Source organism: Musca vetustissima, unplaced genomic scaffold (genome assembly GCF_032173495.1).
Source record: "Musca vetustissima isolate MV318-11 ecotype Yass unplaced genomic scaffold, APGP_CSIRO_Mvet_v1 utg188218, whole genome shotgun sequence".
Taxonomy (NCBI): domain Eukaryota; kingdom Metazoa; phylum Arthropoda; class Insecta; order Diptera; family Muscidae; genus Musca; species Musca vetustissima.
The window spans coordinates 3,702-27,206 of NW_026879629.1; the positions used below are offsets into that span (position 1 = coordinate 3,702).

General features: G+C 35.1%; 1 protein-coding gene across 1 annotated transcript; it reads right to left on the reverse strand.

Annotated features, from left to right (window-relative positions):
- Positions 1-13,066: 13,066 nt before the first annotated feature.
- On the reverse strand, positions 13,067-21,323 carry LOC133324639 (uncharacterized). Its single transcript, XM_061533472.1, has 9 exons — positions 20,907-21,323; positions 20,033-20,782; positions 19,843-19,962; positions 17,416-17,535; positions 17,058-17,321; positions 16,833-16,991; positions 16,638-16,766; positions 13,256-13,408; positions 13,067-13,174 (listed from the first exon to the last, which is right to left on the reverse strand). The coding sequence occupies exons 1-9, from the start codon at positions 21,133-21,135 to the stop codon at positions 13,074-13,076; spliced, it is 2,025 nt and encodes a 674-aa protein (XP_061389456.1). The 5' UTR covers positions 21,136-21,323; the 3' UTR covers positions 13,067-13,073.
- Between the last annotated feature and the right edge of the window lie 2,182 nt (positions 21,324-23,505).

The following is a 23,505-nucleotide window of genomic DNA, read 5'->3' on the forward strand; positions in this document are numbered from 1 at the left end:
AATCTTTACGAAATTTTGCATGTAGGATGGATTCTGGCCAATGAAGACCCCTATTGTTTTTGGTAAAGATCAGTTAATATTTAGGGGTTTTCTGATCGCTCCAGAGGCCGCAATTATGGCGCGAACATCAGATAACCATTTTGGCATGTAGTGGACCGATGAGGGTGCAAATATCACGAAATATTGCCCAGGCTCAAAATAAACATCCGCAGAAAGTTAGAGTTCCGTGGAAGTTGTGTAGGGTATCGTATGGTCGGCCCCGTCCGACTATACTGCTCCGCTCACTGGTTTTTTTTTTTTTTTTGGTGAAATGGGTGGAGATGCAGACATAGCTTCCATATATATGTCGAACGGGTATCTGAGTGATATTACCAAATAGTGTGTATCAAGTGGGTTATAAATAGTTATCTAGTTTCTTTCGCTTTTTGGCGTTGGTTCTAAGACTCTGTTTTAATCATACTACCAGCGCAGGATATCGAGATAAAACACTTTACTAGAGTAAAGGAAGTTATTGTGATTGAAAAATGTTAGTTTCGAAATTGAACAATAGCAGTCCTCAATTAGCCATAACACCTCATGTAATGATAACTACAAATGTTCGGTCATACCTACACGATCTAATCCATATTGGTCTCGCTTAAGGTATAGCCTCCAGGGACGTGCGCATACAATTTGTTTTTTCTACAATAACAATTTTTATATTGAACCGGAAGCTTTTAACCAACCATATAACTGCGCCCTCTAAATTGTAGTATTTTGGGGTGGAACATCCATGCGTCGTCAATATCGGTCTAATTTTGGTGTTCTTGGGAATAATCACCAATAAAAATTTCTAAAATTTGCATTTGGTGTACATTATGCTTTACATAAATCGGTTAGTAGAATTGTCGATATAGGTCCACTTTTTGGAATATTCCCTATATTTTCATTTCAAGTTCCTGTTCGTATAGTATATAGTTGGGCTCGGCCGAACTTAACCATGTTTTCACTTGTTTTGTAAAATGCTTAGCTTTAAAAGCTTTTTATAATATCATGCGAATAGAACATCGGATTTCAACCAAACTTTTTGCAGCTTAATATTTTAACCATACCGGTATATTGTTGAACGATGGAATTTATCGGCGCAGTCCTTCTAGTATCTGGGGTCAAAATTTCGAAACTTTTTGAATCGTTTATAAAAGGAACGGAAAATACAAATTGCATCCAAACTTAGCACATCATATTATTATTACCTTACCTAGATCAAGTTTGAAGATGGAACCTGTCAGTATACTCCTTTTGGTACCTCGCCCACGAAATGTGTAAATATTAAGCATTTCATTAGCTTCTCATTCGATTTGGCTCAAACTCTCGTCGTAATTTTACCAAGTCTACATCAAGTCCGAAGATGGGACTCAGCGGTTCACTCCACCCGGTACCTCCGCCACAAAGATTTAACCCGAATAGTGCTGTAATTATTTTTTTTCGAATTTTGGGACGAAACTTTTAGCGTCTCTAGATTGTGAGTCACTGAATCCAAAATTTGATTTGTAACCTTTTTTCTTATCAGGATAATCGACAGGATTAATTTTTGGGCTGTGGCCACACACACTAGTACTGCTCGGGTACAGGTTTTTTAGATTATTTATTGATCGTCTTATGAGCGTGACCATATGGTCACGCTAGCACAGCTCGGGTTAAACTTTTGAAAGTTTTTTTAATTAAATATCAATCGATATCACTCTTTGTGGCACCTCTACCATAAAATGGTCAAAATTGTGCTGAAAATTAATGCTATGCGAACGAGCTTGAATCAAACAACCTAATCGCCAAACGAAGTTGCAGTCACTTGCTAGTTATATTAGTAGTTTATTTTGAAAGTGGTTTAAGTCCAATGAAACATAGTCCCAATTTAGATTAGGCGAGTTTACTTGCGGCAAGTTATTGACTGTAGGAGAGAGGGGCAAGGGGAATAGAAATGGAAAAAATTGCTTGTACCAACAATTTTCTGGCAATTCATTTTGTGTATTTCGTATTTCTTGACATTTTAAACTATTGACATCAAATGAAAACAGAAATATTTTTGAAACCGAATTGCCTTGTATAGACGCATGAAGCAAGTTCAAAAGGGAACGATAATAATTGCCGCAAGTAAACTCGCCTAATATAAATCAGGACATATATTTAAATATTTTGAAAAATTGGGTTTGATTTGTTTCAAAATTATTGCTAAGTGGCATAGATTTCGAATGCGGCTTTGTGTCCTTAAACATGATAGGTTTTATAACGTAATGTGTTTTGTAAACTTTTTTAGAAAACCAAGATTTATATCAGAACCTAAAGTGGACTTAAACCACTTTCAAAATAAACCACTCATATTTATAAATAAATTTTACTTGCTAATTTGTTGGCCAAAAACAAACTTCCAATCGCCCATACACACTGTCGTCTAAAAAAATATTATAAATATCCAAAACTTTTTGCAAAGTTTAGTGGTTTTAATTAATTAATCGCTGGTCTCTTTAATTCACTGCTAGGTGTGTTGCCATTAACACTCAAAGTTGGTATAACTTTTTCTTTTCGTTTTCATTTGCTGTTGATATCCTTGATAAGATGTTTTTTGTTTTTGCTTTTTTTCATTTATTTTATTACTAATGACGATTTATGGCAAAGCTATGTGATGTGTATGTATGTTGTCATTTTTATGACGTAAATTAGAAGTTATGACGTTCTGAAAAAAAAATGATTCAATGCTCGAAATTTGTCGCCCAGCTGTTAGGGGGCCATGTTATTTGTTAAGCAAATCCTTAACATGACCGTGCATCATGCAATAGCCTTTGTTTGTAGAGGTTGTTCCAATCAAACTCATCCTTCGGCTGGGTTATGACGTTGCTGATTTTCGTTTTTGATATACATATATTTTTTTTCGATTTCAGTGAGGGGTTTTCTTTTGGCGTAAATGTCATGACATCTTAGATTGCGTGTTTAATTGATTCGTGTCTGATATGAAAGTTAGGCTTGTTATTGTTTTTTTCTTATTCTTTACAAGAAATTGACCACCCATAGTTATTTATTGTTTGAATAAGTTTTTCTTCTTTTTTTTTGGATAAGTTAGGTAAGGCATTATTATGGCCGTTGTTGAAAGAAGATATTAAAATAAAAATATTAAAAAAGTGAAAGTTAACATTTATGGATTCCTTTGGTTTTAGAGCAAGGTATACATTTCCACAGATAACTCTCCTCTGATCATACTGTTCAACAGGAAATTCCAAAGAACTGTAATAGAGAGTATAAAAATAAAAGATACGTGTATCGGCATTTAGAAAGTTTACGTCGGTAGGTAACCCAAAATGAGAGGGGAGCTACATTTCCCAGAAATTGGAAAAATTGGTAAATGATTTTTTGAAATCATTGCATTTTTGGTATATAGTGTCTGTGGCAATATTAATGATATAAAGGGGAGGAATATTTATCGTTCCGGCCACCTTTTCCAGAAATGATAGAAAATTCATTTAAAAAGCGGTTAGATCAGGTCAGAAAATTCTACAAAAATGCTTGCAATTAAGTTTTACAATAGGCTTTAGAACAGGTGTGCCCAAAATAGGTCCCATGGGCTGTCGGTGTGTGTCAAATTGCTCACACATACAATTATAAAAGAGAATCATTTGAAAATAAAAAATATTTTCAAAATTGTCATTCATTCCTTTTTGTTTTCATACACAAACCGAAAAATTTGGGATATTTTTGGCAAACATTAGTTGGGAACAATTCGAAATATGCGACCAATACTTTGGCGGAGGGCAAAACAGAAACAAATATATCTTTAAATGGGAAAATGTATCATCAACAACCATATTTGCATTGAATATAATATTTTTTCTTCCTTCAATTTTGAAAATAATATTTTTACAAAATTTCTCACAGTATATGACATGGAAACAGAAGTTTTGAAAATTTTTTATTTAAAACAAACACAATCACAAAACTTGAATGTATTAGTGTGGACAGCCCTGCTTTAGAATGCATCAAAACTCGAAAATTAGTCTAAACGACAGAAATCTTAAAAATATGAAAACTCATTTCAGTGTTAAAACAGGTCTTATTCGGAGTTTGTATACTTTGGATACCCTCCGCCATAGGTACTTGAAATGAAAATATAAGGAACATACTACCAAGTGAACCTAAACCGAAATTTCTACAAACCGATTTATGTAAACCATAATGGACACCAAATACACATTTCAACATTTTTTAATGGAGTTTTTTTTTCCTAAATACACCAAAAAGTGGCGACGCATGATAGGGTATTACATCCCCAGAATACTACACATCCCAGAGGGCTAAGGCCATGAGGCCATCACCAACGTACACATGTCTTATTTTGGGGGGTTGGGTGGAAGCTGCTGGTTCAGTATAAAAATTGTCATTGCAGAAAATGAGTACGTCGCTGGAGGCTATACCTAAAGCCGGACGAATATTGATTACATAGTGTAGGAATTACCGATCATTTATAGTTATCATTATATGAGGTGCTACGCCTAATTTATTTCAAAACTAAAATTTTTGTATCACAATACCTTCCTTATATTAAAATCAGAAGGGAAAGTAGTAAAGTCGGACTGGGCCGACTATATGATACCCTTCACCACTTTGGGTATATTCCGCATATGTATCCTAAAGTTATGCTATATCTATATCTGAACCGATTTCAAGGAAACTTATCAGAGATTAATTTATATTAATTTCAGTACGTTGTGTCAATCGGCCTAGCTATGGATCTTTAGTGCACCATTTACTTACAATTGGATGGAAATATATATAGAAGTGTATGTAAATCTGAACCGATTTTCACGAAACTTAGCACACATCATTCTAGATTTAATTCAGTACGCTATCCCAAAATCGAAAGATATATGGGGACTTTGGTGCACTATTTACATATAATTGGACGAAAATATATACGGGAGCTATATCTAAATTTGAACCGATTTCCACGAAACTTTGCACACATTATTCAAGACTTAATGTAGTACGCTATACAAAATTTCGATCAAATCGAAAGATTTGCAGGGACTTTGGTGCACCATTTACCTAAAATCGGGCGAAATTATATATGGGAGCTATATTTAAATCTGAACCGATTTTCACAAAACATAGCACATGTCTTTCTAGACTTAATTCAGTACGCTGTGCCAAAATTCGTAAAAATCGAAAGATTTTAAGGGACTTTGGTGCACCATTTACCTGAAATCGGGAGATACTATATATGGGAGCTATATCCAAATCTGAACCGATTTTCACAAAACTTAACACACGTTTTTCTAGACCTAATTCAGTACGTTGTACCAAATTTCGATCAAATCGAAAGATATATAGTGACTTTGGGGCACCATTTAGCAAAAATCGGTCGAAACTATATATGGGAGCTATATCTAAATCTGAACCGATTTTCACAATCCTTAGCACACGTCTTCCTAGATTTAATTCAGTACGATGTGCCAAAATCCGTAAAAATCGAAAGATTTTGAGGGACTTTGGTGCACCATTTACCTAAAATCGGACAAAAATATATATGGGAGCTATATCTAAATCTGAACCGATTTTTCCCAATTTCAATAGGGTTCGTCCTTGGGCCAAATAGACTAGCTGTGCCAAATTTCATCCAATTCGCATCATAAATGCGACCTGTACTTTGTTTACAATTTAACACGGACAGGCAGGCAGACAGACGGACGGACGGACATGCATAAATCGACTTAGAAAGTAATTCTATAATGTGTCTATCTCGTTTCCTTTTGCCTGTTACAAACATATGCACAAAGACATAATTCTCTGTACCATAGTGTGGTGAAGGGTATAAAAAGGGGGTTATATGGGGACTATCCCTAAAAAGGGGTGAATATTAATAATTTTTGGTGGGGAGATTTGTTACCATATACGACTACAAAATACCAAATTTCAGCGAATTCGGTTGAAAAACGCGCTCAAGAACCTCAAAATATCGAAAATTGTGGGTATCCTTATATGGGGGCTACCCGAAAAAATTGACCTATATTTATAATTTTTTTGTGGAGAGATTTGCTACCCAATAAGAACTCGAATTAGTAAAAAAAATAAAATCCGATCAAAACCCCCCAAAAACTGGAAATTGGGAGGTACGCTTATATGGGGGCTACCGGAAAAAGTGACCTATATTTAATTTTTAGTAGGGAAATTTGGTACCCAATAAGAACCCAATGTACCAAATTTCAGCGAATTCGTTTGAAAACCGCGCTCAAGAACCCTAAAATAAACAAATCTGAACCGATTTTCACGAAACTTAGCACACATTATTCTGGACCTAATTCAGTACTCTATTTCAAATTTCGTGCAAATCGAATAGATATATAGGGACTATGGTGCACCATTTACCCTAAATCGGACCAAACTATATATGGGAGCTATATCTAAATCTGAACTGATTTTCACGAAACTAGGCACACATCATTCTGGACCTAATTTAGTACTCTATTTCAAGTTTCGTGCAAATCGAATGATATATAGTGACTTTGGTGCACCATTTACCTTAAATCGGATGAAACTATATATGGGAGCTATATATAAATCTGAACCGATTTTCTCGAAACTTGGCACACATCATTCTGGACCTAAGTCAGTACTCTGTGGCAAATTTCGTGCTAATCGAAAGATATATAGGGACTTTCGTGCACCGTTTACATTAAATCGGACGAATATATATATGGGAGCTATATCTAAATCTGAACCAATTTCAATAGGGTTCGTCCTTGGGACAAATAAGTGACTTGTGCCAAATTTCATCCAAATCGGATCATAAATGCGACCTGTACTTTGTTTACACATTTAACATCTACAGACGGACAGACGGACGGACATGCATAAATCGGCTCAGAAAGTACTAAACTCTTCATTTTGGATAAGAATAATATATATATATATATATATATTTCGTACAAATCGATGGATATACGTCATTTACATTAAATCGGACGAACATATATATGGGAGCTATATCTAAATTTAAACCGATTTTCACGAAACATAACACACATAATTCTAGACCCGATTCAGTACGCAATGCCAGATTTCGTGCAAATCGAAAGATATATAGGGACTATGTTGCACCATTTACATTAATTCGAACGAAAATATATATGGGCGCTATATCTAAATCTGAACCAATTTCAATAGAGTTCGTCCTTGGGCCAAATATGTGAGCTATGCCAAATTTCATCCAAATCGGATCACAAATGCGAACTGTACTTTGTTCACAAAAATTCATGGATGGACAGGCGGACATGCGTAAATCGGCTCAGAAGGAAAAGTGATTCTATGCATATTCTCAAAAGGAACCATGTGTCTTTCTCGTTTCATTTTGCCTGTTGCAAACATATGCACACAGACATAATACCCTGTACCACAGTGTGGTGAAGGTTATAAAAATTCAGAAATTTTATGGGTAACGTTATGGCTACCAGAACAAGTAGACCTATATTTAAAATTGTCAGTGGAGAAATGTGGTACCCTATAAGAACCCAATATACCAAATTTCACGATTGATAATTGCGTTCAAGAACATTAAAATAGTGAAAATTTGGGTGTACTTTTATATAGAGATATGTCTAAACGTGGACCAAAGATTTGAAATTGACCTGCATGCAATTCGTTTAGTTGCTAGAGTGATTACAACAGACACACGTGGGTGCTTATATCGTCATAGAATTTTACGCTGATCGAGATTATATATACTTTATAGGGTCGGAGATGATTATTTCGATGAGTTACAAATGTAAAAAGCAAAATTTATATACCCTCCATACTATGGTGGAGGGTATAAAAATTAAAAAAAAAAATTAAAAAATTTTCATAGAAATTTCCTAGTACTTTTTCCAATATTTCTTACATTTTTCGTGCATTTTTATCACATGCCTTCTTTCTAATCTTTTACACATTCAATAATTTTTTTAGACATAAGCGTCTACCGCTTGAACACCGCTTTGTAGTCTTTAACCAATGCACCAATTAAAATAAAAACATTTTCTTATTAATATATGTTCACATTTTATTAGGGGGTTTCAAAAAAGAGAACAAACTTAAATCGAAACAAATTGAAATAAATTACATTAGAGTCGTTATAAATAATAAATAAATATATAATTAAGGCATTTAATACTAATACACGTTTGATTTGTATTAATCTAATTAAAGTTAAGTTAATAGTATTTATTTTACTATTTGTTCAATTTTTTCGTTTAATTTTAATTGGTTTTTGTTTTTTTTATTTTTTGTCGGGGTTTTCACAATAGTTGATGTGACAATTGCATGTAACTAATTTACATTATTAACTTGTTAGATTTTTGTTTTTGGTTGTTGTTTTTGCTAATCTCTTACACACTAGATAAGTATTTTGCTATGTCAGGTCAGGTAAATTTGTTAACATTTTCTTTTATTATTATTATTATTATTTTATTTAACAAATTAATATTGCTTTGAATTGTATTTGCTTCAAGGGAAATTTTAATTGTTAAAGAGTGTCAGGTAAAATGAAAATAAGAATTTAGTAGTTTTAATGATTGGATATGTTTCGTTGGATACATCGAAATATATAAAAAGTCTATATAGGTGGATGTGAAATAAAAACGCAACAAAATATAGAATATCAATTTTAATATTACGTTGATGTAGTTGAAGCAGAGAAAATATATTAATTTTATTTGTGATTAGATGTTCTTCTCTATTTCAATAATATATATATATATATATATATTAGGTTGGGGAAAATAAATCCATTATTTTCATATGAACTGTAGGACTTAATTTGAAAAACTAAAAAAACAAATGTTCGCGAATGCTCGTGAGCGCTGTTAAAAACAACAACAAACAAGAAGATCATAAAAGTGTAAACACACACAGCGAATGAATGTGTGTGTAGCAGTAAATATTGAGTTCACGAGCGTTTGTTGTTATTCTTGTTGCTGTTTTGAGCATTCGCGAATGCTCATTTTCATTCGTGAGCGAATTTCAGAATGAATTTCAACCACAAAACGAAACGAATGATCGTTGTTATACTCTTCACCACTCTGTGGTACAGGGTATTATGTCTTTGTGCATATGTTTGTAACAGGCAAAAGGAAACGAGATAGACACATGGTTCCTTTTGAGAATATGCATAGAATCACTTTCTCGATTTATGCATGTCCGTCCGTCTGTCCGTCTGTAGATGTTAAATTGTAAACAAAGTACAGGTCGCATTTATGATCCGAATGGGATGAAATTTGGCATAGGTCACTTATTCGGCCCAAGGACGAACCCTATTGAAATTGGGAAAAATCGATTCAGATTTAGATATAGCTCCCATATATATTTAACCGATTTAATGTAAACGGTCCCTATATATCTTTCGATTTGCACCAAATTTGGTACAGCCTAATCATTTTGGTCTAGAATGATGTCTGCCAAGTTTCGAGAAAATCGGTCCAGATTTAGATATAGCTCCCATATATAGTTTCGTCCGATTTCATGTAAATGGTGCACCAAAGTCCCTATATATCCTTCGATTTGCACGAAATTTGGCATAACGTACTGAATTGGGCCTAGAGTGATGTCTGCCAAGTTTCGAGAAAATCGGTCCAGATTTCTATTTAGCTCGCACATATATAGCTCACATATTTTAAGGAATTGACGTACCAAGGAACCAATAGGAACAAAACGTTCTGAAATTAGTATAACCTAACCTGTGACAAGTTTGCTTGAAATCGCTTAATGTTTGGATGGAGCTTCCATATATATTTTCGCATCAAACTCCTCATGTTAGTCAGATTGACATCAAATTTTGCACAACGTACAAAATTGAGCATAGAATTACGTAGTTGCGTTTTCTAGAAGTACAGACATAACCCAACGTATGACCTATTTATATTTGTTTGAAGTCGATTTACATACATTATGGATATATCTAGGTAGATTCACATTTAGATAAATATCACATATTTTATTTCATCCAATTTCATGTGAATAGTCCTGTTTAATATACCCATAGTGGTGAAGGGTATCATATAGTCGGCCCCGTCCGACTTTACTACTTTTCTTACTGGTTTGTGTGTGCCAACATTCGTTTGACGAATGCTCGCTTGGTAAAGAATTTATAGCGATAAATTCATTTGTAAAATGAGCCCAAACGAAAAGAGCATATTTTGAATCATTCGCGACCGAATTTTTGCTTTGGGGACGCGGATTACGATTTTGCAAAAAAAAGTAAATATGTAAAAGGGTGGATTAAAATGGCGGTAAAAAACGTGATAAAAATCCCCAAAATACAGAATAAAGGTGGATCCGTTCATATGGAGCCTACCCCGACAGTATTTATAGTTTTGAGAATGAGAATTCAAAATACGAAATTACAAAAGCGCGCAAAAAAAATTGGGGCGTAACCTTATATGGGGGCTATCCCAAATATTAAACCAAAATTTTTGCTAAGAATATGTTCTGCCCAGAATATGCGAGCCCATAATACCAAATTACAGACAATTTGGTTGAAGGTGAGACTAAAATCTTTCAATTTTTTCATAAGCCTGCCATGTTATAAATTGTCAATTTTAATTATATCCTACACAACTATGTTTTCAGGGTATTATAACTTTGTGCAGCCCCAAGACTTTGTAACGCCGCGAATATTTGTCCTATATTTATCCCCCTTTAAATTTACCTATCGTCATATCTCGACTAGCTGAGACGATGTAGACATGAGTGTTCATTCCTCCGTCTGTTCATTTTTATTTGAAAACACGGTACAGGCCACAGTTATGGACCAATCGTTACGAAATTTAGCATGTAGGATGGGTTCTGGCCAAAGACGACCCTATTGTTTTTGGTAATGAAACCTTTTTTTGTATGTTTTTTGATCGCTCTAGAGATCACAGTTATGACCCGAACACCACGAAATTTTACAAAGAGAGAAGAGCCTAGCCATGAATAAGCATACCCATTTTGATGAAGATCTTTCTGTATTTAGTAGGTCAAATGGACCCAGACTTTTGTGTGAAAAAATTACAAAATTTGTATTCTGGGGCGTATATATATTTACTCCTGAAGGACATAGACCAGAGAAGTTGATAGTATAACCAAGATGGGTGGTTGATCTGAAATTGATGCCATTTATATTTTGGTATGTACTCGGATGTGGGAAATATACTTAAATATTTACAGGGGTTTAGTATTACTATTACCGCACTAGAGGGCAGAAATGTCGCGCTGATCGCTTTGATATTTTGGGGGTCAATGGACCGAACACTTTATTTTTGTCTGATTTTCTAGTGACCCTAGAGGCCATTAGTATATACAGAATATCACATATTTTAACTGCTGTTTAGATAATGATCGGTCAATATTCCGTGAGTCAAAACAACAAAAACCTAAAGTGACCAAATTTGTATTTAATGGCGTAAAAATGCCAGGCTTAGAAAGTGGAGCTATTGACCTATAATCGGTCAGGAGAGTGCAAATATCGCGAATATTTGCCCTGGCTCGGAATATAGATCCGCAGAAGCTTAGACTGTAGTGGTAGTTGTGTAGGGTATCATATAGTCGGACCCGTCCGTCTATACTACTCCGCTCACTGGTTTTTATACCCTTCACCACACTGTGGTACAAGGTATTATGGCTTTGTGCATATATTTGTAACAGGCAAAGGAAACGAGATGGACCTATGGCTCTGTTTGAGAATATGCATAGAATCACTTTCTGAGGTGACGATTGTCCGTCTGTCCGTCCATGTATTTTTGTGAACAAAGTACAGGTAGCATTTATGATCCGATTTGGATGAAATTTGGCACAGTTCAGTTCGGTTCAGATTTCCATATATAGTTTCGTCCGATTTTATGTAAACTATGAATTAAACTCCCAATAATTGTACGATTGTGACAAAATTTTGCACAGCGCATTGAATCAGATCCATACTTATGTATGCGAAGTTTGGTTGGAATCGATTCAGATTTAGATATAGCTCCCATATATAGTTTCGTCCGATTTTATGTTAATGATGGACCAAACTCCGAAATATTTTTCTGATTGGGACAAAATAATATAGAATAATATAAAATTTTACTGATGTACAGATCAAAGTCCTTAGATTTGGAATATAATAATTTTTCGTAGGCAGATCTGATATGCAAAATACCAATTTCCAACTGATTCTGTTGAAAATCCGATCTTTGGGTTAGCGCTATCCTAAAAAACTGGACAAACATTTTTATACTCAAACGTAGCAAATTACAGTCAAATCGGTTGCAAAATGTGCCATATACGGGACACACCCCATTTTCGGTATTTTGCAGGTTGTAAACGAATTTTAGATTATTTGCAGAAAATTTCCTATGTAGGTCCATGCATTGACATAGCCTCATATATAGATCCCGCACCCCATTTTCAGAATTGTGGTCGTTTTATCCTTTTTTCTACGGGAGGTAACTGTAAAGAGTGTGTAAACGTAATCCTTATATAAAGCCCTCGAGGCAGTTTTCATTTCGAATTATATGAATTATAATTCGAATTATGTGAACATAATTGTAGAAATTCATGTTTTTATATATCACCCATATAAAGGACCCGTCCAATATTCGTATTTTGTAGGTTATCTCGATTCATAGATGTAAGAAAAAATTATATTCCTTTCGAAAAAATATTTGTTAAATTAATAATAAAAATATAAAGCATCAAATGTCAGGATTTTAAAAAGTGCACTTGGGAAATAAAAATATATTGTGTTTCATTTTTTTGTATTTTTGTTTGTTTGTTTAATTATCTTAAAGAGTAATAGGAGTTTTTGTGTGTGTGTGATTTTTTTAACAATGATGATATGAAAATATGTAAGTATGTCTATTTGTTTTTCTTAAGTGAGAATTTTTTTAAATTTGTTTTGTTTTAGTTTTAAAGAAAATATTTCTTAAACATTATTTGTTTCTGTTTTTTTGGTTTTTCACTTAATATTGCCTTGGCGGAAGGACAAGGGGGAGAGGATGAGAAGAAAAATGTGCTTAACTTAAAAACAAATTAATTTAATTTAAAAAATTAATTGTTACTTAATAATAGGCTTGTTTTATAGCGGCACTGGTTATTAAAAACGCTGATCCAATTAACAAGAATGTGATAATTTTAAGAGCACTTGGCCTACCGGAAGAATCTGCAAGGGAGAGAGAGAAAAAATTTAATTAATTATTGAAATTTGAAAAAAGGAATATTTTGTATGACAAATCGGACTTACTTTTCTTACTGGGCGCAACGCGATAACAAACTTTTTGTTCAGCATCACTCTGAAAACCGATTTTACATTGACACACTGAGTTACGACATTCAACATTTTCGGGTGATTTTTCGGTAAAACATTCGCCAGCTCGAACACAAGCTTCACCAAGTGCTGAAATAGGAAAAAAAGAAAATTTAGATTTTAATTCCATGAGATGGAGGTTATGTTAATCAGAAAATTTTATAAAAGATTGTCGATCCACGTAGAGCCACGTTTTAACATAGTTATATATAAGATTTGACCTATTTGTGGAGGCTTTAGCCAAAGTGAAAAATTTATATGTTTTCCATGTTTTGACATAGCCTTCATATACAGATCCCGCCGGGCTACAAAAGACTCGATTTTTGGATTTTGGCCTAATTTAAATATGACATTCGGGATTCTTTGATAAACATGAAAATGATAAATTTTTTTGGCTGAAATTTTTCGGTTAAGGTTTTAGGTTTTTTAACCGTTGGTATATCTCCCATTGTAAGGTTCCGCCTCATTTTCCATATTTTCAAAGATTTCAACCAGTTACTGTAAGTTGGCTTGGATGGTAAAAAACATATTTCCAGGAAATTTTGAATATATATGTCCATATTTGTTCGTCCATATATTGACAGAGATCCCTTTTGAAGGTTCCTTTGTCTACGATATTTTGAAAGTTCTAGTCAAACTTTTAAGCAGAAGTTGCTACAATTTGGCATTCTGAGTTCTTGGAGAGTAAAAGGTAATATTTAAAATGAAAAGCCCCTCATATAAAGGTCTCGTCCCATATTCTGTATTTTAAAGTGTTAATTAGAACTATCATTAAAAATATTTTTCTAGAAAATTTTGTATATAGGTCAATGTTTCGACCTAGCCCCAATATAGAAGTACCGATTCATTTTCAGAATTTTGGAGGTTATAGCCGGATTTTTCAACAGATGTGGCCATAAATTGGCATTCAGGGTTCTTGATTGGCATTCAGGATTCTTGAGCGACATTTTTAAACGAAGTGACTATAATTTTTCATTCCGGGTTCTTCGGTGGATGGAAGATATCTTTGAAGAAATGTTGGGTCCATATTTTTACGTATCACCCATGTAAAGGTCCCTACTCATTTTCATAATTTTGAAGGTTTTACCCCATGTTTTCCAAGTAGAGGGATGAAGTTTGGCATTCCGGGTTTGTAGAGGTTATAGCCGGATTTTTCAACAGATGTGGCTATACATTGGCATTCAGGGTTCTTGAGCGACATTTTTAAACGAAGTGACTATAATCTTTCATTCCGGGTTCTTCGGTGGATGGAAGATATTTTTGAAGAAATGTTGGGTCCATATTTTGACGTATCACCCATGTAAAGGTCCCTACTCATTTTCATAATTTTGAAGGTTTTACCCCCATTTTTTCCAAGTAGAGGGATGAAATTTGGTATTCCGGGTTTGTAGAGAGTGAAAATATTTTAAGGTCCCGGCTCTTGGGACGCGGTAAACAGTGTAGGTCGATATTTTAGTATAGATCTCACATAAAGGACCCGCCCGATTTTTTAAGTTATGATTTGCATTTTCCTTTTTTGCACAAATATTTTCGATATATCTTGACAATTTAATGGCGTTTCTACATGCTTAATTTATACCGTCTAAAGGAGGCTTCGGAAAAATCCAAATTTTCTATGAATCGAAGGCCCTTTGAAACGCCATCTGTCAATAGAAGTGTTTTTCAGAAGCCTTGGTTATACTGAAAAGCCATTTAAACTCTGGGATCCTTATCTCGTTTACTGTGCACCACCCTCCAGAATTCTCCTGAAATGCTTGGTAAGGTTTTCTAGTTGGAGAACGTATTCGATATAGAACATATTTTGAAATGTGACTTTCTATAGAAGTCTCTTTTAAAGATCTTCGGTCTAGAAATCCTTTAGAAAGGCCTTCTGTCGGTAGCAGGCCTAATGGCGGATTGTTGGACATCTTCTATGTTTGTCATACCTTCAATTTATATAGGGCTTTCGAAAGGTCTCCCGACAATCGAAGGCCTTTTAAAATGTAATTATTTAAAAGTTAATGTTTATAGAAGGGATTCAAGATACAATCCTTGTATTAAAATCCTATTTAAACCCTTGTATGACTTAAAAAGTTCTTTGTATGCCGCACTTCTCCCATTTTCCTGAAATATGTTGAAAGGTCTACTATCTGAAGGAGTTCTTCTATATAGAACACAATTTCGTCTATACGTGGTGACTATCCTATGGGATAGTTTTAGAAATGAAGTATGCTAAAAAATCTGCATTTTAAAGGATAACGTCTATATTAAAAAAATACCATTCTTTGCCTTTAGAAATCCCTATAAAAGATCTTCTGTCCAGAAGTCCTTTTTAAAGGTCTTCAAAGGCCTTTAAACAGGACTTCTGCCAATAGAAAGGCCATTTGTATATAGAAGAACTTTATATAGACCTTTCTTATACTAAAAACCTATTCAAACTCTTGGTTGGCTAAACAAGTTCTTTGTAGACCACACCCCCCAAATTCTTCTGAAATATTTTGTGAAGTCGATCTGATTTTTTTTGGCAGATAACTGTATATAGAAGTCCCTTTGAAAGTTATTACGTCTAGAAATTCGGTTAAAATTTCTTATATTTATTGAGGCCTATAGAAGGTATAGGGAAAGCTTGTCTTATGGCTATAGAAGTATTTCCAGTCGTTTTTCTTACTCCAGAAATATTCTAAAATGTCTATTATCTTCTAAATATATAAGAGAAATTATATAGAAGGCCCTTAGAAAAATCTTCTGTCTGGAAGTCTTTTCTAAAAGTCTTCAATTTTATAGGACTTTTAACAAGGTTTCTGCAAATAGAAGGCCTTTGGAAAGGTCAAATAGAAGGCCTTCTGTCAACAGAAGACCTTAGCAAACCCATAGAAAACTCCTATGTTGAAAGATGAAGATATTTTGGAAGGTTTGATATCAGACGGAAGAGGCATTCTTTTGGAAGGAAACTATATATCGAAGTCCTCTTGAACGATTTTTTTTAGGATTTTCCTAGAAATTTTGTTTAAAGGCCTTCTGTCTATAGAAGGACTTTGGATAAAATATCTTTCTATTAAAGGAATTTTCAGAGAACTTTCCTGTGACCACACTTCAGTATTCTCCGGAAATATTTTGGAAGGTAGTTAGAAGACCTTTTGTATAAAAGTCTATAATTTATAGAGGTCATTTGCAAGACCTTCTATCGATTAAAGCACTTTGAAAATTTCATCTATCTATAGAAGGGCTTTCTAGAGGCCTTCACTATATTAAAAATCTATTTAAATTCTCGGGTGACAAAGGGAGCTCCTTGTAGTAGTCCATACTCCTCGAATTCCCCTAAAATTCTCCAACGGCTTACCTTTTTTGGCTTCACAACGACCATGTTGGAAATGTTGTTCATCGGTGCAGGAACATTTACGATTTATACAGGTGGCCAATAGGGGTTTACACTGATCGGTGTCTTCACATTCATCTTCAATTTCCTCAGCTATAAAGAAAATAAAAAAACACAATAAATATGTTTTCAATAAATTATATCCACACCATCACCCACCTTCCTTGAGGCATTCATCCTTGAAATGGACAAAACCTTTGCGACACTGACACGATTTTCGTTGTTCTTCGGCACCGTTACTGGAAGTTGTTGTCGCCGCACATTGGGCATTTGTAATATTACCACATTCATCGTCATCCATGCAATCGGCGCCAAGGCCTATACAAAAATTGTCATTAATAATTTTTAAAATTCATTGATCAGTGACGGATGCAAATCATTTACCTGGTACACATTGATTATCTTTTTGCATGAAACCATCTTTACAGACACAACGACGATTTGCGCACACGGTATGTTCTATGGGACAGGCATCATTCGAATCACATTCCGAACCCAAACCCTGTTTGTAGACACACATTTCGAGCAGGGCATCATATGCAGCATATTCTTCACAGGTGCAACGTCTAGGAATATCGGGTCGGCAATAGGCAGCACCAAATGGACTACATTGGCTATTCGATGTACAGGATAGATGATATTGGATAGCTGTAGAGAGAGAGGGAAGATTTTTTGAATTAATACTGAGTCCATATGGAAAGAGAAATCGGGAGAAAGAAAAAGGGGATTATTTTATACTTACGTTTACGACATGCTCTGAGATTCCTCTCGAAAAAGAAATTCTTTTGGCAATTACATTTTTTGGATAACGAATCGAATTCATGTTCACACTCGTCGGTACTTTCCGCTATCTCACCCAGTTCTGAAAGGGAATTGAAAAAAAAAATATTTAAATTAATGATTGAAGGGCTTATCAATAAATTCTTTGTAAAAAGTAAACTCGGTAAGTTATTCGGGATGAATTTTTAATATCCCCCATTATAAGGCGGATATTCCAAATATTCAAAATCGATCGGATTTTATACTCCCCATTATAAAGTGGATATTCACAAAATAATCAAAATCGATCGGATTTTTTATGGCGGTTATACCAGGCGGAATTGCTGCCAGAAGAAAATGAATTACTATCTAAAGATAATCCGGCAAAATGAAACGAGATAGACCCATAGTTCCTTTTGAGAATATTCATAGAATCTCTTTCTGAGTCGATTTATGCATGTCCGTCCGTCCGCCCGTCTGCAGATGTCAAATTGTAAGCAAAGTACAGGTCGCATTTATAATCCGAATTGGATGAAACTTGGCACAGCTCATTTATTTAACCCAAGGACAAACCCTATTGAAATTGGGAAAATCGGTTCCGATTTAGATATAGCTCCCATATATATATTCGTCCGAATGGTGCACCAAAGTCCCTATATATCTTTCGATTTTCACGAAATTTAGCATAACGTACTAAATTGAGTCTAGAGTGACGTCTGTCAAGTTTCGTGATAATCGGTCCAGATGTATATATAGCTCCGATATATATTTTCGTCCGATTTTATGTAAATGATGCCCCAAAGTCCCTATATATCTTTCGATTTGCACGAAATTTGTCATAACGTACTAAATTTAGTCTAGTGTGACGTCTGCCAAGTTTCGTGAAAATCGGTCCAGATTTAGATATAGCCCCATATATATTTTCGTCTGATTTTATGTAAATGGTGCACCAATGTCCCTATATATCTTTCGATTTGCACGAAATTTGGAATAACATACTGAATTAAGTCTAGAGTGACGTCTGCTACGTTTCGTGAAAATCGGTCCAGGTTTAAATATAGCTCCCATATATTTTTTCATCCGATTTTATGTAAATGGTGCACCAAAGTCCATATATATCATCCATTTTGCACGAAATTTGGAATAACGTACTGAATTGAGCCTAGAGTGATGTCTGCCAAGTTTCGTGAAAATCGGTCCAAATTTAGATATAGCTCCCATATATATTGTCGTCCGAATGGTGCACCGTAGTCCCTATATATCTTTCGAGTTGCACGGAATTCGGTATAAGGTACTGAATTGAGCCTAAAGTGATGCCTGCCAAGTTTCGAGAAAATCGGTCCACATTTAGATATAGCTCCCATATATAGTTTCGTCCGATTTCATATATAAATGGTGCACCAATGTCCCTATATATCCTTCGATTTGCACGAAATTTGGCATAACGTACTGAAATGAGCCTAGAGAGATGTCTGCCAAGTTTCGAGAAAATCGGTCCAGATTTCTATGTAGCTCCCGTATATAGTTTCGTCCGATTTTATGTAAATGGTGCACCAAAGTCGCTATATATCTTTCGATTTGCACGAAATTTGGCTTAACGTACTGAATTGAGCCTAGAGTGATGTCTGCTTTTTTCGTGAAAATCGGTCCAGATTTAGATATAGCTCCCTTTTATTATAGATTGATTTTAAGTAACGCACCAAGGATTTTAAGTGACGCACCAAGGAACCAATAGGCTGATAGGAACAAAACGTTCTGAAATTACTATAACCTAACCTGTGACCGTTTTAAATCGCTTAATATTTGGGTAGAGCTTCCATATATATTTTCGCCCGATTTCAAGTAAATTGGGCATCAAACTCCTCATGTAGTCAGATTGACATCAAATTTTGACACAACTTACAAAATTGAGCATAATTACGTAGTCGTTTTATAGAAGTACAGACATAGCCCAGTATTTGTTTGAAGTCGTTTTACATACTTTATGGATAGATCTAGGTAGATTCACATTTAGATAAATATCACATATTTTATTTCATCCAATTTCATGTTAATAGTCCTGTTCAATATACCCATTGTGGTGAAGGGTATCATATAGTCGGCCCCGTCCGACTTTACTACTTTCCTTACTGGTTTTAGTCATAGAGCCCTCACATGGCATTAAACGTCTTATTTTTATTCCTATACATGAATAATGTACGATTAGGACCGTTTCGTCGGACGGACGATACTGTTGAAGTGTGCTTCATGCTTCAACAATTTGTTGGAGTTGGAGAATTCTTGGAAAAATAGTGAAAACATTTTGTATGCTAAATATTCGATATATTAATTATTGGACCTTCCCTTTCAAAACCCTGATCGACTGATCCGATCTGGCCAAATTCCTAAATATTTAAAATTAAATACCCACCAGCAAAACATTTTCCATTTTTGTGATAATAGCCTGGCTTGCAGAGGCACACACCACTGGAACAAATGGAATGGGGAAGTCCAGAGCAGGATTTGCCGTTTTCTGTGCAAGAGCTACCAACTGGAATCGGAATGAAAAACAAAAATTAATTATGATTTTCGACCAAGTTTGCAAACCGTGTACTACATACAATTTCGATTCTCAATATCGTCATCAGTGTTCGACACAGTTGAAAAAGTTTTTTCATCATCATCAAAACGAAATACGGTTGGGCGGCGTCGCTGTTTCGAGGGTCGGCGGCTGCTGGAACTTGTCGAGGCTGTGGTGACGGTGCCAACATTTTTTGTACGCGGTGCTAGAAATTTCAACTCGAATGTATCGATGCTAGTTTGGACGGCAATTTCACGGGAACGATGGGGCTGTTGTTGTTCTTGTTGTTGTTTCCCTACATATACCGATGGTTCAAAATCGATTTCCGTTGCAATTTCCCTCTGCTGATGTTTTGGCGTTTCAGCATGCACAACCTGCTCGTCCTCCGGTTCGCTCAGTATACCCTCGGAATCGGTATCGCTAATACTACGAAAATCGATGTTGCCGTTTACCAATTTCGATTGTTTATCTAAAGCGCTGTCGTCACTGGGCGATGATTTCGAGAGATTCGATGTGGTTTCAGATGCGGATGTGGAAGTTTGTCTTTTTGTCGTCGTTGTTGTTGTCGATGCTGCGGATATAATATTATTGTTGATGTTGTTGTTGTGGATATTATTGTTGCCGTTATTATTGTTATTATTTAGCTTGTCGTTGTTGTTGTTGTTGAGGGTTTTCGTTTTTGCATTGTCCGTTTGAATTTCATCCACATATTGACATTTCAAATTGACACATTTAACATTTGGACCTAAGTCCTGACAATCGGCTGCGACGACACAAGCATCATCAATGTCTGTAAAGGAAATAAGAAATTGTTAGTGTCAATCTTTGGGTATTAACGAAAGTGTCGTTTTTCGTTTAAGTATTTCCTCTTCACCCATTAGAGACCTAATGGGCTAACGCCTGTCCCTACTTACCCATTGATTTACGTCGGCATATATTGCCATGTCTCTGATAATATCCATTGGCACAGGTACACACATTATTTTGACATTGGACCGAATTACGATCGTAACCAAAATAACAATCCAAATCACTGTCACAATACGAATTGAGACCATTCAATGGACGACAGCGACCGTGCACATAGGTTTCATCATCGGCACAAGCACAGACCCCCGACTTACAATAGGCTCCCGCTGGCATAAGATTGCATTGAACGCTGTCTTCACATTCGTCACCATACAGTGACGTCTTCAGACATTTTGTAAAGTCACTGGAGAATACGTGAGTCGGGTCATTACATTCGCATTGGCCATTAATGGGATTACAATTGGAATCGGTTGCTGTGCAATCGGCATCTCCCTCACATGGCCAATAGTAAGCGTTGATGCCTGTAAACACATGAAAGGGAAACAAAATTAGAGATTAGTGTTGTTGTTAAGAGTAAAGAGAGGGCGAAAGAAAGGGAGAGCGAAACGAAGAGAGTGATTCTAGAGGTTAACAACCATGTAATCAATAATATTTTTCAGATACGTATTTTGTTTCTTATCGAATATCGGCAGTAAAACTTTTTATTAGACGATTCATTCAAACAGGTGTTTACGTAGTTTATACGTCTCTTGCTAATCTGCAATATTCGAAAAAAATACTGATAAAGCTACGATTTATTGGAGATTTGTGAAAGAAATAGAAAACTAAAAAATTCAGTCAATGACATTTTGTATATAGTTCTAGGAATATTTTCATATAAAATCCAGGCCTATTCTAAGCCTTGAAAAATATACTTTGACAAATTCACAACGATCCTGAGCCTTAAAATTTTTTTCTTTAAAATCCACGCTTTTTCTGAGCCTTAAACATTTTTGTTAAACCACAAACAAAAACAAATTCACGACTATCCTGAGCCTAAAAAATGTTCTTTAAACATCAACGCCTATCCTGAGCCTTAAAAAAGTTTTTTAAAACATGCACGGTTATACTGTGCCTTAAAATGTTTTTCTTTTAAATATATGCACGTCTATACCTGAGCCTTAAAAACCCACGTTTATCCTGAGCCTTTAAAAAATCCACATTTATACTGGCCTTAAAAAATCCACGTTTATACTGAGCCTTAAAAAATCCACGTTTATCCTGAGCCTTATAAAATCCACGTTTATCCTGAGCCTTAAAAATCCACGCCTACTCTGAGCCTTAAAACATGTTCTTAAAAATCCACGCCTATTCTGAGCCCTAAATAAAATGTTCTTTAAAAGTTCACGCCCATATATTCTTTATAAAATCCGCACCTTATGGACCTCCTTGAAATATATCGAAATCTAAAATATTAAATAAAATTCCATTTGTTTGAATACCAAAGTCCTTTGGGGTATCCCAAAAATAGACCCATATTCATAATGATGTGTACAAATATTTTCCGCCCAATGGAAATACAAAATATTAGGAAAAAAAGTTATCTTTCAATTCTTTGAATTCAGGTCCATTATGCCCTTATATAATGCCGTTGCTCAATTTTAGATATTCTAAAGATCCTAACCGCATTTTCTGGTCGAATTGTTTGGAAAACTTATTTAGGGTATATATTAGGTTGGGATTAACGAAATCTATTGTTTTTTATGTACTATAGGACTTTATATAACATGCTTCGGAATGTCCAAATATGCAACCATTTTGTTGTATGATTTGTTGTCATTTTAAAGGTAACTTCATAATGCCTCTCTCATATAAATCCTGCTCTCTATTTGCAAAACAACTCTAGTAGTCGATCTTCGCAATCCTCCATAGGTACCAATTTTTTTTTTATCATTAAATAAAATTTGCAATGTATGAAAAATATAATCGCTTGGTGCCAAGTCCGGACTGTATGGCATATGGGGATGCATTTAAACTTCCTAAACAAGCTCCCAAAGTTTCAGGCAATTCACTGCATATGTGCATGTCCTGGCATTGTCCTGGTGGAACACGCCACCTCTCCTGTTGGCCAATTCTAGCCGTTTCTGGTCAATTGCTATTTTCAAATGGTTCAGTTGTTGACAGTAGAGATCAGAATTTAGCGTTTGTCCAAATAGAAGCAACTCATAATAAATAATCCCTTTCCAGTCCCACCAAATACATAAAAGAACTTTCCTGGCCGTTAGTCTTGGTTTGGCCAACGTTTGAGGTGTTTCATCGTTCTTTCACCACGATCGTTTTCACACAGGATTATCGTATGTGATTCATTTCTCATCTCCAATCCATCCGTTTACGAAATGGGTCTATCTTATTCCATTTGGCCAATGCGTCGCAGACGGAAATTCGATCCATCCTAATTTTCTGTTAATTGATGTGATTTTTAGGTGAAGTGATGTGAATTTTAGGTCTTTGGCGATGTTACGACATCAACTTCGATCATTTCTCCAATTTTATCGACATTTTTGACGACCGGCCTAAAGGATTTCTTTTTTCCCAAAAAACTCGAACCTGTCGATAATGTAGTATATCTGCCACAATTCACCCAAATATTCATAACTGCTTAAGGAATGTATTGTGATACAAATGGAGCTATATCGGTCATTAATTAGGCATACCCCCATGTAT